Raw genomic sequence first — 20611 nt, 5'->3', positions numbered from 1 at the left:
ATGCTCTGGTGCTATACTCCGATGTGCACAAACCAAACACCATACCATCTAGTGGGTTGATCTTCAGTCTTCTGCACTTGTATTGTTCTCTGCAAAAAATGCTCTGGTATTACCTTATGCAGATCACCGGACTATCCGGTAAAGTCCTCATCATTCTCCTCCTTTGTCAGAAATACTCCGGTGAGTTCAACACACAGAGCATCGGATTATCCGGTGAGACTATCAGCCTCTATACATAATGCTCCGGTGAGTATAAACTCCTCTGCACGTGACCTTTCGGTAATGTCAATTCTCTTGGGGCTTCTCCAATTCAATCAAATTTTGTCTCGGATGCAATGGTTTCTTGATGTATTGCATCCATGAGATCTACTAACATATATTCTTGACAAATATGTTAGTCACAATGACTATATTATCATAATCACCAAAATCACAATCATAATTTAATAGGATCATTTTCGCTATAATAACCTACATTAATTTTATGTTTGTCAAGTTGTATGTCAAGTCATGAGCATGCCGTGGTTTATCGGAAGCTTTGAAAATTTATATATGAATGTACTTTTATTTTTGTTAGAATGCAGTTTTCAGTTTTCTGTCAAAATGTGGTTTTCAATTTTCTGAATCTTTAGTCTAGAGACTACACGCGGTTACATAAAATAGCCTCTGTAATTACAAAAATGCAGACGGCTCAAGACGAACAACCGTACGGTTTAGTACAGTCATTGCAGTTTTCTGAATGTTCAGTTGTATTTGAGCCTTGAAAAATTTCTGTCTGAATGTACTTTTCATCTTTCTGTCAGAATGCAGATTTCAGTTTTTTGAATGTTCAACTTCAGCCTAACAAATTGCAGACGTCTCCTAGCTACTAACCTTATGCTTTCATGTGGAAATTGCAGACGTCTCCTGGTGACAAACTGTCTTCTTTCGTGTGGAAAATGCATATGTATCCAGTGACTAACCGTCTGTTTCATCTTTTTATAGCAGTCATCTTTCGTCTGTTACCATCTGGAGCTTTTTCAGCTATATCTATATTTTATATTCGTATATAATTTAACAGTTATAATAAATTCGAACTATCTCTACTATTCACCCTACTTAATCTAACCGACAACGTGCAAAGTTGAACCTCATTTTTCTTTTAAAAATAATATCAATCACCCATTTATTACCTAGCATAATAGACGCCTTCCTCCTTCCATCTGTTAATTTATCGTGCCGCACGCCTCTCCCGGCACTCCCACCACAAGTCTATTACCGAGGCCCCTCCCAGCCTGTTAGAGAAACATAAACCAGCCTAAGAATAATGATTGACGATCGTTATCAAAAGTCCCTCTAGAGCATTCGGCCTTTGGACTCAGCCGGAGGCTATATCCCCAAAGGGTGCGAACTCCTTCGAACCGCCTCTCCGGCACATACGTGGCCCTTCCGAAGACTCGAAGCTACAACAAGTACCTCCAGAGCCTTCGGCCTCCAAACTCAATAGGAGGCCTTATTCCCGAAGGCTGCGGACCCTTCGGGCCGCCCCTCCGATACCCATACGACCTTCCAAAGCCTAAAGGTGTAATCGGCCTTCGGAGATAATATCAGGGAAGAAAAAATACCCTCTGCAGCCGACCTGACGCGAGGTGACGGGTGATTAATGCCGATGCAAGTGGTGCTTATCCTGATACCCTCACACGATGCAAGTCGTCCTGACACCCTCGGCAGAGCAACACCGGGCCGTAATTGGCAATCGACTCACCCCTTAGGGGGTAGACACAAAAATAGTTACCACGGTAGATATTATCTTCTATGTAAGGTAAAAGGTAGTTATCCAGGACAAGGCCTAGTAATTCGATCAAGTTCTAAATATTTATATATCATGATAACATATACACTAAGATACGCACTACCTTATAAATAGGGGATCGTGGTCATCTGGAAGAGGAGGTAAAAAAAAGAGCCCGCTCAACACAGCACGGAGGAGCATAATCACGAAACACACGTGTTGTAAGAATTTGTAAGAGCAGTTGCGGCACAAGCACACGTGTTATAAGAGCAGTTACTATACAAGCACATGCGTTATAAGAGCAGTTACCACACAAGCATACATGTTATAAAAATTTATAAGAACAGTTGCCACACAAAGCATACATGTTGTAAGAGCAGTTACCGTATAAGTGCACGTATTGTAAGAGCAGTTACCATATAAGCACATGCGTTATAAGAATTTATAAAAGCAGTTACCATACAAGCACACGCGATATAAGAGCAGTTGAAAATATAGCCATCGAAAATAAAATTGTTTAAATATGAAACAATTATTTGTTAGCTATAATATATTAATAAAATAGAACTGAGTAAATTATAGGGAGACAAATTTAGAGATGTAGCGTGCTTGCTAGAAAATAGAGAAAAAATTTTGAATAGAAAATTTTCTATTTAGTAGAATAGAGAACTAGAGAACAAGGTGGAGCTGTGCGACCACGCCCCATCATCGTCTGTGTCGACCACGACGACAACCTCACTCTGCTCGAACTCTGCCACCTCTGCTGCCGTCCTCATGGCCATCTCGCGAAGCCGTTCACTTCGCCTTGAATCCACCTTCGACTGGTGCATGACTGTGAGGTGTTTGTCGTTGTCCTCCTCGTCGTGCTACTCGCTAGATGCCAGGTGGAGGCGTGGCTGGTGAATTGATGTTGTAGGCGGTGGCAACCTCTGGGACGAAGGCAAGCAAGATGAGGAGGCGGAGGAAAGGAAGGCAGAAGAACCCACTCGGCCAGTCGACAAGGTCATGGCGGCTGGCGAGGTGGGTGAGAAAGCTTTTGTTGTCCTTTCCGGATTTGCTTGGTATCCTATCCTCGGTGCCCATGGTTTGATTGTTTTGGTTCCGGCGTTACAGTCAATTGCTTGGTGAGTTCCGCATCCGCATTCCTTATCTCCTCCAACAGAGCACTCCTCCACGGCTCAACTCGACCCGAGTTCTGCCTCCGCCTCCTTGCTCCCTCGACCAGTGCCGGTACAGTACCTACGTGCGCCACGTGTGCTCTCCCCCGACAAGAAGCGCGCACGTGTGGACCGCGGACGTGCTCATCGACGAGCCCAGCGGTTCGGCCTCACGGTGAATATGATTATTCTGGTAGTGAATATGATGCTAATGATGATGAGATTGAAGATGCAATTAACATTTCTGAAGACACTGTTGTTTCTGATCATGGTGGGGTTTCGGCCAGCAGGGAGTGAAGATGGATTACGTTGCCTGGCATAATCACATTGTTGACTAGAATTGATTCAACAGCTATAACCCTTCCATGTGGATTTTTGAACCATTCTGGACAATATGACATATCTTCATTGAGGAAGAGCCTCTTTTCATTTTCCAGGCTCTCTTTATTTTATTTTATTTTTGCGAGGGTCCATGCTCTCTTTATTGTCTATGCTACTAGGCTGATTATAATATTATGAACGGCTTGCTGCCAAAATTCTGAAATTACATATTCCTGAGAAGTATTGGTATCAGTTTGATAAGGAACATATATGCGGTAGAGAAGACACATATATGTGGATGAGGAGATACAATCGGGAATTGTAGTTTTTTCAGACTCTTGAATTTTATTTCTTTTGGTTTCAGTTGAGTTTAGAGATTAAACAAAGCTGTTGTGGAGTTCTTGCTCTTAATATTTGGGCACTCTATGACACATCTTTTACATCTTAATTACACATGTGTTATACATGTATGCTTACTAGTCTAAATTATAAAGGCACGAATATGTTTGGTGTCGAGCACCCCATCTAACCCTCCAAATCTAATCCAGCGCCTTTCCACCCCCCACCGCACTCTGCCCCAGTCTGTTTCCTACCTCCTCCTCCTCCCACTTAATGAAAAACCAGAAAAAATCCATCAGAACAAAAAAAATGGGCCAAATTTGAAATTTACTGTCGGCCGATCGAACATGAAGTCTAGGTCTCGTTCTCATGCATTCCCAACCGCCAGCTGCCACCCGTGTATCTCTCATTCCCTTGCTTGCCGCCTCTGCGCGCCTGGCGGTCGGTGCCACAGCCCCTACACGGCCCTGCTCCGCCGCCTCCGCCACCGCACGGATCGGGCCGCACCATTGCCATTCGAACTCCGAAGGCTGCTTCCCATCACGACTCCACTCAAAAGCCATCACTGCCGCCCGAAGGGGCGCCGCCTTGCCTTCCATAGAGTGCTAGAGTGCTGACCGTTTGTCGTTGGTACGCCCAATTTGGGTTGCTACCGTGATCGGCCGCCTTCTCGGCTAGCGCCATCACCGTCGCGCCTTGATCTGAGGAAGGGGTTGTCGGTGGCGTAATCCTGCTAGGCTACGTGAGCTGTGCGCTACTCCTGGGGGCTGTCGTGCTGTCGCCGTGTCTGATGGGCCCATTGGACGGGCGTCGTGGACGCCGCAGCTCTGGGGATGATTCGGGTCGCTGCGCCTTCGGCTATTCAGGCTGTCGCCGAGAGGACGCGTGGCGTGGACCCGCGCCTAAGGGCACGGGTTGCCACAACCAATGTTGGGCGCCGCGTTGGGCTAAGCGCCGTGTTGGACAGGTCGTCGTGCGCTGCAGGGCACCATTGACGCGGGTGGGCCAGCATCGATGACGGTGCCGATGGCGGAGAGCGCGGTGGCGCGGGAAGGAAGGAGCATATCTCTTCTTGCCTCCCGTGACACCTCCGTTTCCACGGTGTGAGAAGCGGCGGCAAGCCCTGCTTCTGCACTCCCTGACCACGGAAGCTAAGGCCGGCCAGTCGCTGAGAGCCGTGTGCTAACAACTAACTACAGAGAGGAGGAGCAGGGAGGTACTTGAACCAATTTTGCTTATGCGCACCTGTTAGATTTTGATCTCTTTCTTAATGTGCGCACAGCTGCAAGAGTTTGTTTAAATGGGCTGGAGTTAAAAGCTAGAATGAAGCATAGTTTCAAAATTATTTTTTAACTAAAGGAAGCCTAAAGATCCTTTGGACTTCATTTCTCTAACTGAATGTTAAAACCAAATTTTAGTTGATTAGTCAAACTGATCTGATACCATGCTCTTCTCTTATTGGATACATATGGCAACATACTGGTCATTTGAGACTCTATTTTGTTATAGTGCTTCACAAGGAAAACTTGCAAAGAGTTATTCGCATGCTATTGATGTACATATGTGTTTTCAAAATCCACACTGATTTATCTATCCGTTGTTTCTCTCTTATCATACACGTCCATGTTGTGCATGTGAACAACATAGATTCAAAATTAATTTATATCTGGAAGAAGCCTGAGGATACTTTGGACTTCATTTGTCTTACTGAATGGTAAGCCAAATTTTAGCTAATTAGTCAAACTGATCCAACACTTTGTTCTTCATAGATATAAATAGTGTGTTGATTTTTGTTGTAGTAAAAGATAGCAGGTAGGGAAGAATATTTATGTGAGGCTTCGAAGCTTGCATTTTGTTTTTGGCACATAAGCAGTTTTCTTATAACACATTCATTCTTTTGGCTTATGTTGTCTGTGCACATGGAGGGGAGGCTAACATAACTTCTGATTACTTATTTTGCTAGCAGAATGTGTATCAATATCTTCACCCTATTGTTTATTACTTCTTTCGTTTAACTTATTTATTGCAACTTGCTGCATGACTACTTTTATAGATCTGGATGATGTATTATAGGTATATGTGATATTCTTGGACCTTTTTAGTGCACTTCTTTTATAGATCTGGATGTTCAGTTGTTCTTCTTTCTATTAATGATGGATCTACATGCATGTTACATGAACGAATTGAAAGGCCACTGACATTCAGTTCAAAGCCAGTAGCATGTTAGCATTTTTCTGCTGAAAAGTCAAGGTAATTGGGTTGCTCCGATTTTGCTCACAATTGTTATGTATCCGATGATTGAGACATCGATTACTTGGAACTAGATTACACCAGTTTTCATTTAAAGGATCATCTCATGCTATTAGTTCAACATTTCGATTTGGATAACATATGCCTTGAACTAGAAGGTGATTACTATATGTTTCCATGCAGTACTTCAACATAAAAGATAATGAATTTGGATCGTGCATGGCATGCTGCAGTCTGTTTTCTTTTCCCACTTTTTTTTTTTAAAAAAAATCTTATCCTGATTACTGAGGCTTTGCTTCTAGTTGTGAATATGAATTGGTTTAATGCTCAAGGGAGCCTTTTGCCCCCTGCTATTTATTGTTGCTCATGCATCATAGTTTAGCTGGATGTGTTTATAATTCTTGAGTACTTTAAGTAAAAATGATACAGCCACATTGCTAAAATGCATACTTAGTGTTTTTGTTTTAAATTGTGTTTTGGTTCTTCTATCAATGCTTAGTTCAAGATCAAAATCTTGAATGCCAGTCAGAATTCGGAAACAAATTTTCTTATGGTAGGCAACATGGCATTGGAAGCAGGAGCGTATTGTGTTTCTTTTAGGTTTCACTTGTCGATGTTGTCGAGTTGGAGCCACCGAAGTGAGATGAGGTGGCTGATGCATGTTGTGGTTTCAAGTTGGAGTAAGGTCGTCCAAGCGACTAGTTAGGGAAGGTAACATCATGGAATTATGCTTATTATACGCCCAAATAATATACATTTCATTCGTTACTCTTCTTGATAGTTCATCTCTTTATCTAATGTCCTGTAGGCAACTATATTGAATAAATATGGTTTGGCATCATGGATAGTGCGTTGAATCTCAGTAGATATCCACATGCATGAATAAATATACAGTGGGAAGTCCTCCCAGGGGAAAGGGATTGCATCAAGGAGTCATCTGGTTGCAGCATTTCTCCCCATATTATCCAATCATTCCTTCATGGATGCAGCAATTCTGTGGATTATAATGGTGGATGGAGCAGCGATTTTCTCTTCTGGTGATTAAATTTGATTCTTCAGGTTTCCACTCTACTGGCTACCATCTGTACTATGTATTATGTTTATGCAATATTCAAGTGGTATTAATAGGCTACACAGAGTCAGTCTGATATCTGATGTGGTTTCTTCGGTGGTAGTGGCAGTGACATGATCCTCAGGCTTCTTCCATATATAAATTAATCAGTGATGACAGGGTGCCTTTTACCAGGAGACATTATAATTGATGTTGAAAATAATATCTTGTACATGCAAAATGGAGCATGGATGTCAGAATTATGTGATCCACAGTGTATGGCATGCTCACTGAAATGCTTCAGAGATAGTGAAATTTACTTTCCAATGACTATATGAGAATACATTCTGGCAATTTTAATCATCTAAAGCTCAGTTGGCTGAACATATGGTTTTAACATAATATTCTTCTTGTGGAAGATACTTACTGTGGAAGATACTTACAAAGCTGTAACTTTGTAAAAATACCTAGACGTGAGATCGTTTGTTCTTTAATAAGGTAGATGTGTTCTTTTGGCACCTTTATTTAAGGTTTGTTTAAAATATGCCCGCCTATGTATCATAGATGAATGATCATTGTGGTTCCTGAACCAAGATACATATATTAAAGTTTGCAATAAAATGCAATCTATTTGGTTGCAGCTTAGCTGATTGTTACACAGACTAAAATTCAAATTGCATCTCTAATTTTTTGCTTATCTTGTCACATATATGCACACAATGTTCATTTTGTTTGGTTTGATGTTGTCAAGAACACCAACCGATGTACATGGGGTGATCGTTATTCAAATGAATTATCAGCCATTTGTTGAATGTTTGGTGCATTATATACATTATTTTATTTTTAGATATGTGGCTTCCATGCAATGTACTGGATGTGGAGTACATCTATGCGCGTGCGTGTCGCACGCTCGCTCATTCCATTCCCATCAATTCCGTGCACCCAAGCCCGAACATCCCATTTTTACAAAACTACCACCTCCGAGCACTTCTCCCATGACTCCGACCGATGCCACTGTAGTCCTAGAACGATGCCTCCCTTGTCCTGGATTGTCACCGCCCTCGACCAGGATCTCTCCCTTGTCCCGGAGCACCGAGCTCTACCTCGTCCTAGAGCACTGACCTCTACCTCGTCCTAGAGCACCGACCTCTACCTCGTCCCCGAGTGCCGCTGACCCCGACCCCGACCACCTCTACCTCATCCTGGAGCGCCGCCCCCCCTCATCCCAGATCATCGCCGTTCGCGACCATGACCTCTCTCTCTCGTCTTGAACCACCAACCTCTACCTCATCCTCGAGAGTCGCTGGCCCCAACCTCAGCTGCCTCTACCTCTTCTCAGAGCGTCGCCTCTACCTCATCCCAGAGAGCCTCTACCTTCGACACCTAGCTCGTCTCACCCAACCCCATTGTCAGTCAATGAGGTCCCCCTTATTCCCGTCTCTTTGCCATAGGATCATAAATTTCATTTGAATTAGGTTTGCAAATGTAGCTCGACTTAGGTCCCGTTAAGGTAGTATTTGGTTGGTTGTACGAAATTGAATGGGATGAGATCATCCTAAATGGACGAGATGATCCTAGATAAGATAGTATAAGCAGCATGTTTGGTTTGATGTATAGAACGGTACATGATAGTGTTTGGTTGGATGTATGGGATGCATATATGAATATGTTTAATTGCTAAAAAATAAGCATTATATCTATTTATAACTTAATTTCTTTATAATATGATAACTTTTTAATTATAATTATCAACAAATTATTCTAATTAGTAATAATCTTTACTAATTACAATTAATTATAAATTAAAATATCACTATTCATCGCTAATTACCCACAATAATACTTAATCATGGCTAATAATATCTAATTATAACTAATGCATAGCTAATTGTTCTTAATTCTCACTAATACTCACTAGTCACCATTTGGGTATATGTAATTATAGGAGCTGACATAGCCTGTATGAGATCATTCGGCCAATTTCCTCGTATGGGATGGTTTAGCATCTTGATAGAATATTCCTTGAATCTGAATCATCTTATCCTGGACGAGTTGATACCGTTCATCCAACCAAACACGGGCATGACATCATATCCTGCATCATCCTATACATGTATCGCCCTTTACAGGAAACCAAACACTACATAAGTTAGCAATATTCTAGATGATCAACGGTTAACAACTCCTAAAACTAAGAAGCTGTATCTGTCAAGGCTACTTTGGGATCCTTCACATTAACTGATGATATCATATATAAGAACAAAATGTGGATTCCTACTGATCCTACCATTCAGAATATAATTATGCATGCTTTAAGATTAGCAGTTTAGCAATTGTTTGCTTTTTATGAATAGCCATCTGTGTTTTGTGAATAGCCTTATGTTTTTTTTTGTGAATAACCTTCTACTTTTAGATTAGCACTTTAGTAAGTCAGTTTGCAAATTTCAGTTACAATTCTTTAGAGGATATAGTTAGTTAATTATTTCAATTGCTCAATTACGCATCACCCTCACAACAAACTGATTAATCTTCTTGGGAAGATGATGAGGAGTAGCATCAGTCTACTGAGGCAGATCAGTCTATGAGTGGGGAGACTGTTTTGATGAGGATCATCAATCTGGTGAGGAGGAGGTTGAGTTGGTTGTCGCAACGACGCCTAAGAACCGATCTCGGTGTCCAAGGACAATTGCATAGTGGTCTAAGGATAAAATGTATGTCGAGGAAATCAACATGACTGAGATGCCTATGAGCCCAGAGGGGACCCTTTAAAGATTATGGAGAGTTTGTGGTCTAATTGCAAGGCAAAGGTCTCCTTGACCTTGCAAAAGTGGAAGGATCAAGATAAATAAGACTTAAGGAGGATGTGGAGGCACTTGAGGGAATATATGGTGATCCTTAGACCTTTGAGGCATCGACTGTAGCCACAAGCATTCTAAGTGATGGACAAGGCATGTAGATATCGTAAGAGCAAAATATGCACTAAATATGTGAAGAATGATCGAGAGCCCTTCGATAAGTACATGCATATCACCCGACATGCATGGGAGGCCTTTGTGAAGATGAAAAAGACACTGAAATTTGAAGCAAAAAGTGAGGCATAGAAGGCTATCCAAGCACAAAAAAAAACCACACAACCATAGAATGGGTCATTCAGGTATGTGGGGAAAAAGAAGTAATGGAAAAGGTAGAACAAGCATGCACGTCAGGCTGGTCAAACACTACCATATGAATATCTCTCGTCCAGGTGTCCGCGTGACTGGGTACAAGCGAGGGCATCCAGCTCCACATCCAGTGAGGTCACCTTCAAGGACCCCTCAATAGCAGAAGTCTATAAGCGCATAGCAAGATTTCAAAATGCCTTTCTCATGTAATAAGTCAATAAGTTACTTTTTCTAAGATACCAACAATCTATTCTCATATGGAGGAAGGAAAGGGAGCCGAAGCTAGCCAAGGGAAAAAGGGGTATGGCTTACTGAGGCCATAGGAAAACCTAAGCACCCGTGATACGTGCGAGCATTATCCAAATATGCTGGCTTGAAGAAGATATGGTTTGATGAGGATGGAGTCTATAGGAAGAATTCTAAGAAGAAGGAAGTAGTGGACGTGGTGAAGTTAATGGAGAAGATTCGTTCTGACCTTGAATCTCAGTTCAAGAAAGAGTTTGATGAAATATGTAGCTTTCAGGAAATGCTTAGCCGCTCACAAAGATTCATGCTTGTGGAGGGGTCGAGCCCCACTAGATATAAGAGTAGTTATGCATCCATGTGAGCTAGAGATAGCTCTAATAGATGACCTTGAGAAGCCCACTGGGTGCACACTCCTAGCAAGGTTTGATGTTTCAATAGAAGTTGATAGGGTGGTGGTGCATCTAGAGCAAAGAGAGGTTCACTTTTCCTTGGTAAGGGCTAACTCTAATTCCATTCAAACAGCTAATCCAATCTCAAATTCATGGTGTCACGTCCTGGAGGGTTATGTAGCGGTCTAGGTAGACTTTGTACATATAAACTTCTTTGGGCATGAATTGCAAGTGCCATTGAACGATGAGATCAAAATGCTTGGGATTTTATATGCATTCAACATTTTATGTAAAAATATTCAAAATGTTGAACTAGTACATTCTAAATGTCGATTTTTTAAAAATTAAAAAATGAGAAAAATATATAGTAATTCATTATTGTTATTGTTTTATGATTTCATGCTTATATAGGCATTCAACATGTTGGAAGACTAACTTTAACATTTTTCAAAACTTCAACATTTTGGAAAAACTAGTTCCGCATTTTATGTAAAAATGTTGAAATAGTACATCTAAAATGTTGATTTTTAAAAAATAAGAGAAAATATTCATATTAGATATTATTTTGTGATTCTAAAATGGATGTACGGTTTGAGAGAAAAATGCATTTGAAAACTGGAATTTGAACTCTCCACCACCACCCAACTAGAGGCTAACACGTGTTCCTGCTACGCGCCCTCACCTGCCCCGCTCCATCTGCACGAATCTCAACCATTGGCTTATGCCGGGAGCTCAAATCGGGTGCCCCGCATGCCAGCGCATCCTGCTAAAGAAAATCGCGGGCCGGCACGCGACTCGTGCAGGTGGGTCCCATACGCAGTCTGGCCCAGCTGCCCGCCTCCGTGGTTTGCTCGCCACGAAGCACGGGGCGACACGATCGATCACACATTCAGAAAAAGAAGAAAAAAAAGAGAGAACGGAAACAAGATCTGCAGCGACTCCGTTTTAACTGATCGCCGCCTCCGCCCTCGTCCAACGAATCCTTCGTCTCCTTCTCGCCGCCCGCCGCCATGGCCCCCGGGCTCTACTCCGACATCGGCAAGAAGACCAGAGGTCCCGACCGCCATCTCTCTCCCTCTGATTTTATTCTTCCCCTCCTTTTTCCTCTTCTTGTTCTTGCTGCTGTTCGGTGCCCAAGAACCGCCTGATCTTGATGGTTTTCATGGCCGGTTGCGGGCAGATCTGCTGTACAGGGACTACAACACGGACCAGAAGTTCTCCCTCACCACCTGCTCCCCCCACGGCGTCGTGAGTGCTCTCTCGCTCTCTTTCCTTAATGCGTCCTTCCCCCAATAAATTCTACCATTTCGTGTCGCAGAGGGTACGACTGTTTGATTCCTTTCGAAATCTTTGCATCGCTGGATTTTTCTTTTACAGTAGACTAGTAGACGACCGCATTAACGTTCGAATGGATCGCTTTTGGTGATTCTTTGTTGGGGATCACTGCCGCCACTGATCACCCTCATCTTAAGTTCAGTGTTGAATACAATGCTAATGTGGGACGGATCTCATGTTTAGAGCCTGTATATTTAAGATCACTTGATGTATGTTAGGATCTTAAATCTTTGTTTGGGATGGATGTATTACTGATCACGTCGTGACTGTCAAATATTTGCAATTCTTTCCTATTTTTATTTTCCTGTAGTTGCTCCGTACATCTACATGCTTTTGCTTTTTAGTTCTTGATTTTGTACTGAGTAGACTAATGTAGTATCAACATAAAGTTTTGGTTCAGTGAATCTGCATACAACCTTGTGATTTACTGATATGTGCTCTGTGTTGATGATCTTGGTTTCGCATACAGGCAATCACAGCTGCAGGAACAAGGAAAAATGAGTCCATCTTTGGCGAGCTTCACACCCAGATTAAGAACAAGAACTTGACAGTTGATGTCAAAGCAAACTCTGAGTCAGATGTAAGGCTGCAATGCTCCACTTTTCTCTTTCTTACATGGACCATGTTTACAAGAGTCTAGTTGCCGCTTTTGCTTCAAATTGCTATTTTTTGGTTTGTATATTTAACTGTGTTTTATGCTTCATATTCTGTACTTGGGAGGATACAATCATTTCTGAGTGTTCTGAAATTCTTATTATGGGTTTCATATTTTCCAGCTTTTGACGACAATCACCGTCGATGAGTTTGGAACTCCAGGGCTGAAATCAATTCTCAGCTTGGTTGTTCCGGACCAGAGGTCAGGGAAGGTATGTTTCTGGATCTCTAGGACTCAAATCAATTGTCATCTGCTCAATTGTTTCTATCCAACACAGTGACCACTGAGGTAAAACTTTAATCCTGTTTTTGTCTGTCATATCAGCTTGAACTCCAGTACCTACATGAATACGCTGGTGTGAATGCAAGCATTGGGCTTAATTCCAACCCTATGGTTAACCTTTCTGGTGTCTTTGGAAGCAAAGCACTCTCAGTTGGTGTTGATGTTTCATTTGATACGGCGACCAGCAATTTCACCAAGTACAATGCTGCCCTGAGCCTCACCAACCCAGATCTTATTGCTTCGCTTCATTTGTGAGTATCATTTCTTTAGTGATGATAATAAATAATCTGCTAACCCAGTTTAAGATCTCTGTTAAACTGTCCTTAGTGGACAATACTCTTACATGAATTTTACTATGGTTAATAACCTTACAAATCTTCATCAGGAATAATCATGGTGATACCTTGACTGCGTCCTACTACCACATGGTAAAACAACATTCGAGCACTGCTGTTGGAGCTGAGCTATCGCACAGCTTCTCAAGAAATGAGAGCACGCTTATCTTTGGGTCTCAGCACTCGCTGGATCCGCACACGACTGTCAAGGCACGCTTCAATAACTATGGCATGGCCAGTGCCCTCGTCCAGCATGAATGGCGTCCCAAGTCGTTCGTCACCATCTCTGGTGAGGTTGACACCAAGGCAATTGAGAAGAGCACAAAAGTTGGTTTGTCCTTGGTGCTCAAGCATTGAAAAGCAGGATGTTTTTGGGCTCTAGGATTTTCTTTTCAGTTCTGGTGGATTCGAATAACACGGAAAAACATGGCGCCAAGATATATTTGTGGCATCATTTTGATCTTAAATTCTATTTCTTTCTCCATGATCTGTTCCCTAGGAAAATATTAGGATTGTCCTTATATTTTGATCCGCAGCACCCCCTGTTAATAATTTCTTGTGATTGAGACCTATTGTTAATCTTGTCAAATATGATGGCAAATACTTTGTGCTCAAGCATTGAAATGCCAAATGTTTTGGGCTTAGGATTTTCTTCAGTTCTGGTGGGTTGGAATATCACGGTAAAACATGGCCCCATGTCATCTGTGCGGCATCACTTTGATCTTGAATTATATATTTTTTCTCCACGATCTGTTTCATAGGCAAATACTAGGATTGACTTTATGTATTGATCCTCAGCACCTTCTGTTAATAATTTCTGGTGATTGAATTTGGGACCCATTGTTAATCTATGTTCATTCCTTGATCTCCTGATTCTCATTCATGCGCTTCGATGCCTCTTCTGGATAATCTGGACTCTGATATGCACCTCCTTGCAGTATGCTTTATAAATTCACATTGTTTGGAGGGTTGTTTACTGTGTCATGCATATATGATACTATTATTCTATTTACAAACTTCACTAGGGGTAGATGAAAAGGAAAAGGAACGTTGAGTCCTTGATTTAAGTACTGAAGTTAAAGCTTGGAATAAGGATCACCATAGAAAATTTGCTTCCTGCATCAATAATTCAGTGACAATTCATATGCAAACAAAGCAGCAGAAATTTCTACAGGTCGCTTCCAACTTAGGGATGAATTTAATGTTTCTCTTTTCTCCTGGGAACTGAAAATTTTGAAATCTTCTGAATCGCATGAACATTGTTAAACCCATTTAGACAGGTTTTCACTAGTGGTTTTGCGTTTACGCCTGTACAATCACTTGTTAGCTAGTAAAGCTTCCCCCTGCCTGAACAACCAAATGGCCGGCCGTTTCTTCCTTGTAATTTAATCCATGGTGTATCAACCGGTTAATCTTTTCTTTCTAACTTTTTTGAGACCAATCAGCCGGTTAATGACCTGTTGAAACTAAACATGCGGCAAGCCCTGAGCATCACAGGTTGCATCGCGCTTGCTTTCATGTTGGTGCGACGAAAACGTAGTGCAGCAGGTAGCCAATGTGCAGTGCCATGCCGCGCGCCGAAAGGCACCGGAACATATACATGTCGATCCATCTAGACAAAAGAGCTGAGATCCCTATCCGATCCTTCACCCCAGAACATTTCTTGCCCCGTCGTCTCAAAGAAGAAATTTTTTGTTGCCGTCAAGAAAAGCTTGGAATGAGTAACCTGCTTAGCCCGCATGTCCCGGACTCTCAGCTTCAGCTAGCCTTCAGGTATATCTACGAGGCAGCTAGCACTGCAAGATCACGAGCGACCTGAATAGCATCAACGTGCGTGCAGGAGCACAAGCGATCGATCTCGATCCAACAACTATCTAAGCCGGCCGGCCGGCCATGGCGAGCAGGCAAGCACCAGCGGCGCCCCAGCAGCCGCGCAATGGCGACGGCGAGTTCGACCCCGTGTACGAGTGGCTGGACGACGGCGGCAGCTACCTACTCCGCCTCGACCTCCCAGGTGCGTGCATGTGTTGTGTATCTACGTCGACATGATCAAAATGGAGTTAACTCTGCTACTTACGTTCCTGTTCTTGGTCGAACTAAATTGAAGGCTTCAAGAAGGAGGACCTCCGGGTGCACGTGGACGCTGCCGGCTGCCTGACCGTCCTCGGCCAGCGCGCGCCCGGCGCCGGCACGGGGAACGCGTTGCTGCTCCACAAGGTGTTCCAGCTGCCCGCCACGGCAAACCTCGACACCATCACCGGCCGCTTCGACGGCGCCGTGCTCACGCTCACCGTGCCCAAGCTGCCGCAACCCGGTGCCGTCGCGCCGCCACCTCCTCCGCCGCCGCAGGCCAAGGAGGAGGCGGAAGTCACCAACGATAAGCCAGTTGATCAGGGGGACAAGGCAGCCAAGATTGCCCATGAGGCGGAGTCGGAACGGAAGATCGAGGCGGAGAGGGCGAGCTTGACGGCGAGAGGCAAAAAGGAAGACGAGGCCAAGGCCGAGGCGCCGCCGCCGCCGCCACCGAGCGAGAACAAGGCGCAAGGAGCTCATCGAGACCAGGACGAGAAGGCCGGGGCCGATCACAGGGCGAAGGTGGCCCGCGAGGCGGAGGCCAGGGCCGATCACAGGGCTAAGGTGGCCCGCGAGGCGGCTAGCAGGATCGAGGAGGCGCGGGCTAGGGTGGCGGAGGCGAGGGCGGTGGCGGAGAGGGAGAGTAAGGGTGGGCATTGGAAGGAGCATGCGGCGGCGGAGGGGCTCAAGTGGGCGGAGGCCGTCGGCAAGAAGAAGGAGGTGATCGCCACGGCCGTCGCGGCTTTCACGCTGGGCGTATTGGCCTCCCACAGGCTCTTCGCAAAGAGTTAATTAATTAACCAATGCATGGATCAGACGAGAATGAGAGCACGTCCGCTAATTAGTTGCAGGCCTGTACATGATCCACCACTACTACATGCATGTATATATAGAGAGATGAAATGTGTGGCTGCTTCAAGTGAGCATTATTGTACATACGTACAATCGTAATAAGAAGATGATATGCACCCGATTTGTGGTTCTTTAGTTCCGTTTTCCTTTCCATTGTGCTTCCATTGTACTTCTCCACTTCTTTGTCCTTCTAGCTTAGCTTTTGCAATGCCACACTCTTCAACTATGGATTTGAACTCTTTTTTGTTGTAGATCAAGAGCCTATTTGGATACCCCGCGTCTTGTTCGCCAAGATCATCCGAGTACTGTAATGAGTGTGAGGCTGCACAACTTGGAGAGACGAGGAATCGAGGATGGTCTGCAAGCCTCAAATGATTATAAGGAACTATTTATTGGTTTCCAAAGTCAATTTAAAATAATACATACTTAGGCTCTCCAGCTCCTCGATGTTCGCTTATGATCATGGCTCAATTCTAAGAATTGACAAGGTTGAACTGGCTAGTACCACATCTTCCTTGGTAGGATTAAATGGACGACATCTGATGGATCATTAGCTTTAAATGTGTCTGACGCTTCCAAAGTATCTAATGGAACTTCACTTTACAAAGACTATTTGATCTTTAAAAAAACGAGACCACCTAGGAGGAAAAAGGTATCTCGTATCTGATGAAATATTCTTCGGTTGATCTTTAGCAATCAAACTTTCTAATGGATCTTTAAATTTCAAAGAAGCAAGCTACTGTTGAATGGAGTTCAGGTGACAGTCACCAACTATATGAACTTAGAACTTCCCAAAACCAAGGACTTCAATTACAATAACTTTAAGAGTTTTATTTTTCCTGTTGACCAGTCATTGATCCTTTGAGCATTACTTATTCTTACTTGTAGTTCATACACACCTTTAATTTCTTATGTTTTGTGGGCTATTATGCCCTTAATAGAGTTTGAGCATCTGGAACTCTTTAAAGGCCAAATGAACTAAGCTTGGCTAGACTTGCTTGCAGAAGAACAACGGAAGCCATATTAGTGTTGTACTCCCATAAGGAACCTAAGACTCTGTGTGACAGAGCTTCAGCCACTACTAAAAAAAAAAGTCATCTCTACCCTCTTTCACTAATGGTTCAAAAATAACCAGCATATTTAACCGTGAGCCGTTGCGAACCATTAGTAATACTTCACTACCGGTTCGTGATATCAACCGACTGTGACAATAATTATCACCGCCGGTTCAAAAGATCACCGACAGAGCAATAATTGAGCTAATATGAATCGGTAGTGATAATACTTATCTCTGCCTGTTTAATATCTAAATGACGGAGCAATAATTGAGCGAAGACAAACTGGTGGTGTTAATTATTATCACGGCCGGTTCGTATTCCAAACCGATAGTGATAATTCTTCTATAAATCGAGTCTGTCTCCCTCAGCCGCACTCCACATCTTACTTCACTCCAAATCTACAGAAGCCGCTTCTGAAGGGTAGTGGTGGTTGAAGTGGTGCGGTGGTCACTGTCGCCATTGCGGCCATCTCTACCCCTTGTGCCTGGTTTCCACATCCTCCGAGTCGCCTCGTGTCCTCAAGCCACCTCGCGGCCGCTTGAGCCACCTCGTGACTGCCATTTCTAAGCTTGTTGCTAACCTCGCTGTCTCTGAGCCCATCGCTGACCTCGCCATCTCCAAGCCCGTTGCCGACCTTGCACCATCTCCAAGCCCTTCGCCGACCACGCCATCTCCAAGCCCATCCGACCTCGCGCCTCTCCGAGCCTATTGCCGACCTCGTCATCTTCGAGCCCGTCGCTGACCTCGCCGTCTTCGAGCCCATAGCCCTGTCTCCTCATCTCCTCGTCTTCCCATCTCCCCAACTAAATGAGTGGCTAACTTTGAGTGTTAAAGATTATGGTAATAGGTAGATCTAAACAAATAGCAAAAAAAACACACATTCGCTTCAAGCTAAGTTTGAGTGTTAAAAATTATGTTTTTGCATTCGTTTAGACTTACTATTTTCACTCAGATTGTACAATATGTAAAACAGATGGCGCATGACTACTGTCCTCTTTAACTTAGAATGTCAGAAGAGCTCCTGTTATATCAACTTCGCAACATACGCTCTTGTTTGTCACTATGAATGTAGATTTGGATATAAAATACTCTACCTCAAACATTTCAGCATATGGTCTCAATCTAAGTTTGAGATCAAACTTAGACTGATCCCTATGATGAAGAGTTCGTGATAGATTATTTTTTTTTGCGGATGTTAATGGTTTATCACTGCCGATTCATAAACCGACAGTGATAATCCATGGTTATCACTGCCGGTTCAAAAACCAACAGTGATGCCAGTTTTAGAAACCACCAGTGATGACCCTTTCTATAGAAGAGAGCTCTGAGATCCATGCAGGATCAGGAGTTTGTAAGGTAAAATAAAGTAATTTAAATATCTGTTCTCAGTCGAAAATAAGAATAAGATGGTTAAACCAAAGACCCTCAATCCATCCATAACTCTAGCTCCAAGAATTTCTTGAGCTAAAGATGACCAACTCTAAGAATTCTTGGAGCTGGAGTTTTGCCGAACATGCCCTAAGAATGTTCCAATCTTGTCCACTTCTTCAATCCAATCTCCATATTATCTCGAAGTATCCTTTTCCTCATTAAAACCATGACCTGATTATAGTAGATCTCACTTTACTAGTGCATCTATCATAAAAAAAATGGAAAGGAAATTATGCAGGTTTATTTAGGGATTGTTAGGTTAAAATGGTGCCATTGAAAACATAATGAATAATTGAAGAATGCCTCCACTTTCGCTGCAACAACCAAAGAAAGTCTCTCGCCTTCTTTGTAAAAATCGTTGTCAAATCGTTCTTGTGTGTCACAGGATAAACCTTTTGGAGTGATACCCTTTTTTGGCTTTCTCCGCTCGTGCATAGGTCACAACACTATGGTATCATAGTGCTGCGACCTCCTCATAGTCCCGGTGTCTAATGATATCAGTATACCCCGTGAGAGCAACAACTCAGTGATGTTAACTCCAAGTGGGTTGCCACATGTGTTTAAGGGAAGGAGCACCGACTCACTCAACTTGGGAGGGTTGAAAAATCGATCCAAAATGCTAGTGTGGCAATAATTGGTCCTACTGTAATATTGATTCTCCTTCGAATTTCTTGGCTGCAGAAGCAAACTGTAAAGGAGTTTTGTTTTCTCCAGAAGTATATCCACCTTAGTAGGTCTCATGCTTGAAAGTTTTACTTCACATTCCACTGGAGGACTACCAGAAGACACAACATCATCAACAGCTATTATGGAATACCCATTTACCACCTCTATCACTTTTTTCAATGAATTTCTAGTGATAGATTGGTCTTGTGTTTGTAATAGAAGGCTTAAATCAAGTCCATATCCTATGTTGCTCCTTCTTAGCATGAAAATTGGCATTCTTAAATTTTGTTTTTACTTCAGCTCTATGGATGTGTATGCTCCACTCCATGTGCTTTGCAAATTAGTTTCAACAAGCTCAAGCGCAAAGTCTTTTGTAGTGTTCTCATCAGATATACAATCAACCAAACATGTTGTTGAAACTGTCTATAGCCTCCAACATAATCCATAATTATATATTAAGAATTTGTGTCTCAGTGATGTGCTTAGACTCTATCTCTCTAATTGATCTGTTGGAATTTTTGTAAATATCAGCATGCGCACTATAAGCTTTTGTGGTGCTATCATTGGTGCTTCATCTTTCCACACTTCTCTATTAAGAACTCGTGTCTCAGTGAAGTGCTTAGCATGCATCTATCTCTTGAATTGATCTGGTGGAACTTCAGAAAATAGCATCATGTGCTACATAATTTTGTGCTGCCATCATTGTTTCTTGAGCTTCTATTGATGTCTCCCGTCACATCATCATCGTTAGCAGCTTCAGTTTCAGCAACCACACCCAGGATGTGTTATTGCACGAACAATAGATGGGTAGGATGAGACTACCCTCTCTCCTTGGGAGACCAGAGAGATGAGCCGATAGAGTAGAGAGAGAGTGGAGTGAACAAATGAATGGAGGATTGGCCCTCTTACCCTCAAGTGCTCTTTTATAGATGAGGGGGAGCTAACAAATTCCACCTCTACCCGTGAGATATTTTCATGTACCAATGTGCCAGTTAAAAAAGCAGAGGCACAAATATCATTTTCCCTCTTACACTTGTAGCAAGTAACACTATTGTCATACCATGTATATTATGTTGCACTGTACACCTTTTGAGTTTTGGACACACCCATTCTTTAGGGCTACATGCATTTATTTGATTCTCTAGGGATTGAACTAGCTTCCCAACAGATGGAATGCTCGTCTTACCATGGATGCATGTGGCCTGTACGCCATCAATGTAAACCTAAATAAAACAAAAA

General features: G+C 42.9%; 2 protein-coding genes across 2 annotated transcripts; both read left to right on the top strand.

Moving 5' to 3' along the window:
* The first annotated feature begins 11558 nt into the window (after positions 1–11558).
* On the top strand, positions 11559–14130 carry LOC133914967 (mitochondrial outer membrane protein porin 3). The gene is made up of 6 exons (XM_062357944.1): positions 11559–11738; positions 11866–11933; positions 12490–12600; positions 12797–12886; positions 13000–13208; positions 13343–14130. The coding sequence occupies exons 1-6, from the start codon at positions 11696–11698 to the stop codon at positions 13647–13649; spliced, it is 828 nt and encodes a 275-aa protein (XP_062213928.1). The 5' UTR covers positions 11559–11695; the 3' UTR covers positions 13650–14130.
* An 869-nt stretch (positions 14131–14999) lies between these two features.
* Positions 15000–16307, top strand: LOC133888629 (inactive protein RESTRICTED TEV MOVEMENT 2-like). The gene is made up of 2 exons (XM_062328944.1): positions 15000–15306; positions 15400–16307. The coding sequence occupies exons 1-2, from the start codon at positions 15186–15188 to the stop codon at positions 16155–16157; spliced, it is 879 nt and encodes a 292-aa protein (XP_062184928.1). The 5' UTR covers positions 15000–15185; the 3' UTR covers positions 16158–16307.
* The last annotated feature ends 4304 nt before the right edge of the window (positions 16308–20611 follow it).

This window comes from Phragmites australis, chromosome 1 (assembly GCF_958298935.1).
Source record: "Phragmites australis chromosome 1, lpPhrAust1.1, whole genome shotgun sequence".
Classification (NCBI taxonomy): domain Eukaryota; kingdom Viridiplantae; phylum Streptophyta; class Magnoliopsida; order Poales; family Poaceae; genus Phragmites; species Phragmites australis.
Note: the sequence above shows the minus strand (reverse complement) of the source record. Positions and strands in the feature narration are given on the sequence as shown.

Coding starts and splice junctions, on each gene's coding strand:
- LOC133888629 (XM_062328944.1), top strand. CDS start 15,186: ATGGCGAGCAGGCAAGCACCAGCGGCGCCCCAGCAGCCGCGCAATGGC. Junction 15,307..15,399: donor ACTCCGCCTCGACCTCCCAG/GTGCGTGCATGT, acceptor ACTAAATTGAAG/GCTTCAAGAAGGAGGACCTC.
- LOC133914967 (XM_062357944.1), top strand. CDS start 11,696: ATGGCCCCCGGGCTCTACTCCGACATCGGCAAGAAGACCAGAG. Junction 11,739..11,865: donor CATCGGCAAGAAGACCAGAG/GTCCCGACCGCC, acceptor GGTTGCGGGCAG/ATCTGCTGTACAGGGACTAC. Junction 13,209..13,342: donor CTTATTGCTTCGCTTCATTT/GTGAGTATCATT, acceptor AATCTTCATCAG/GAATAATCATGGTGATACCT.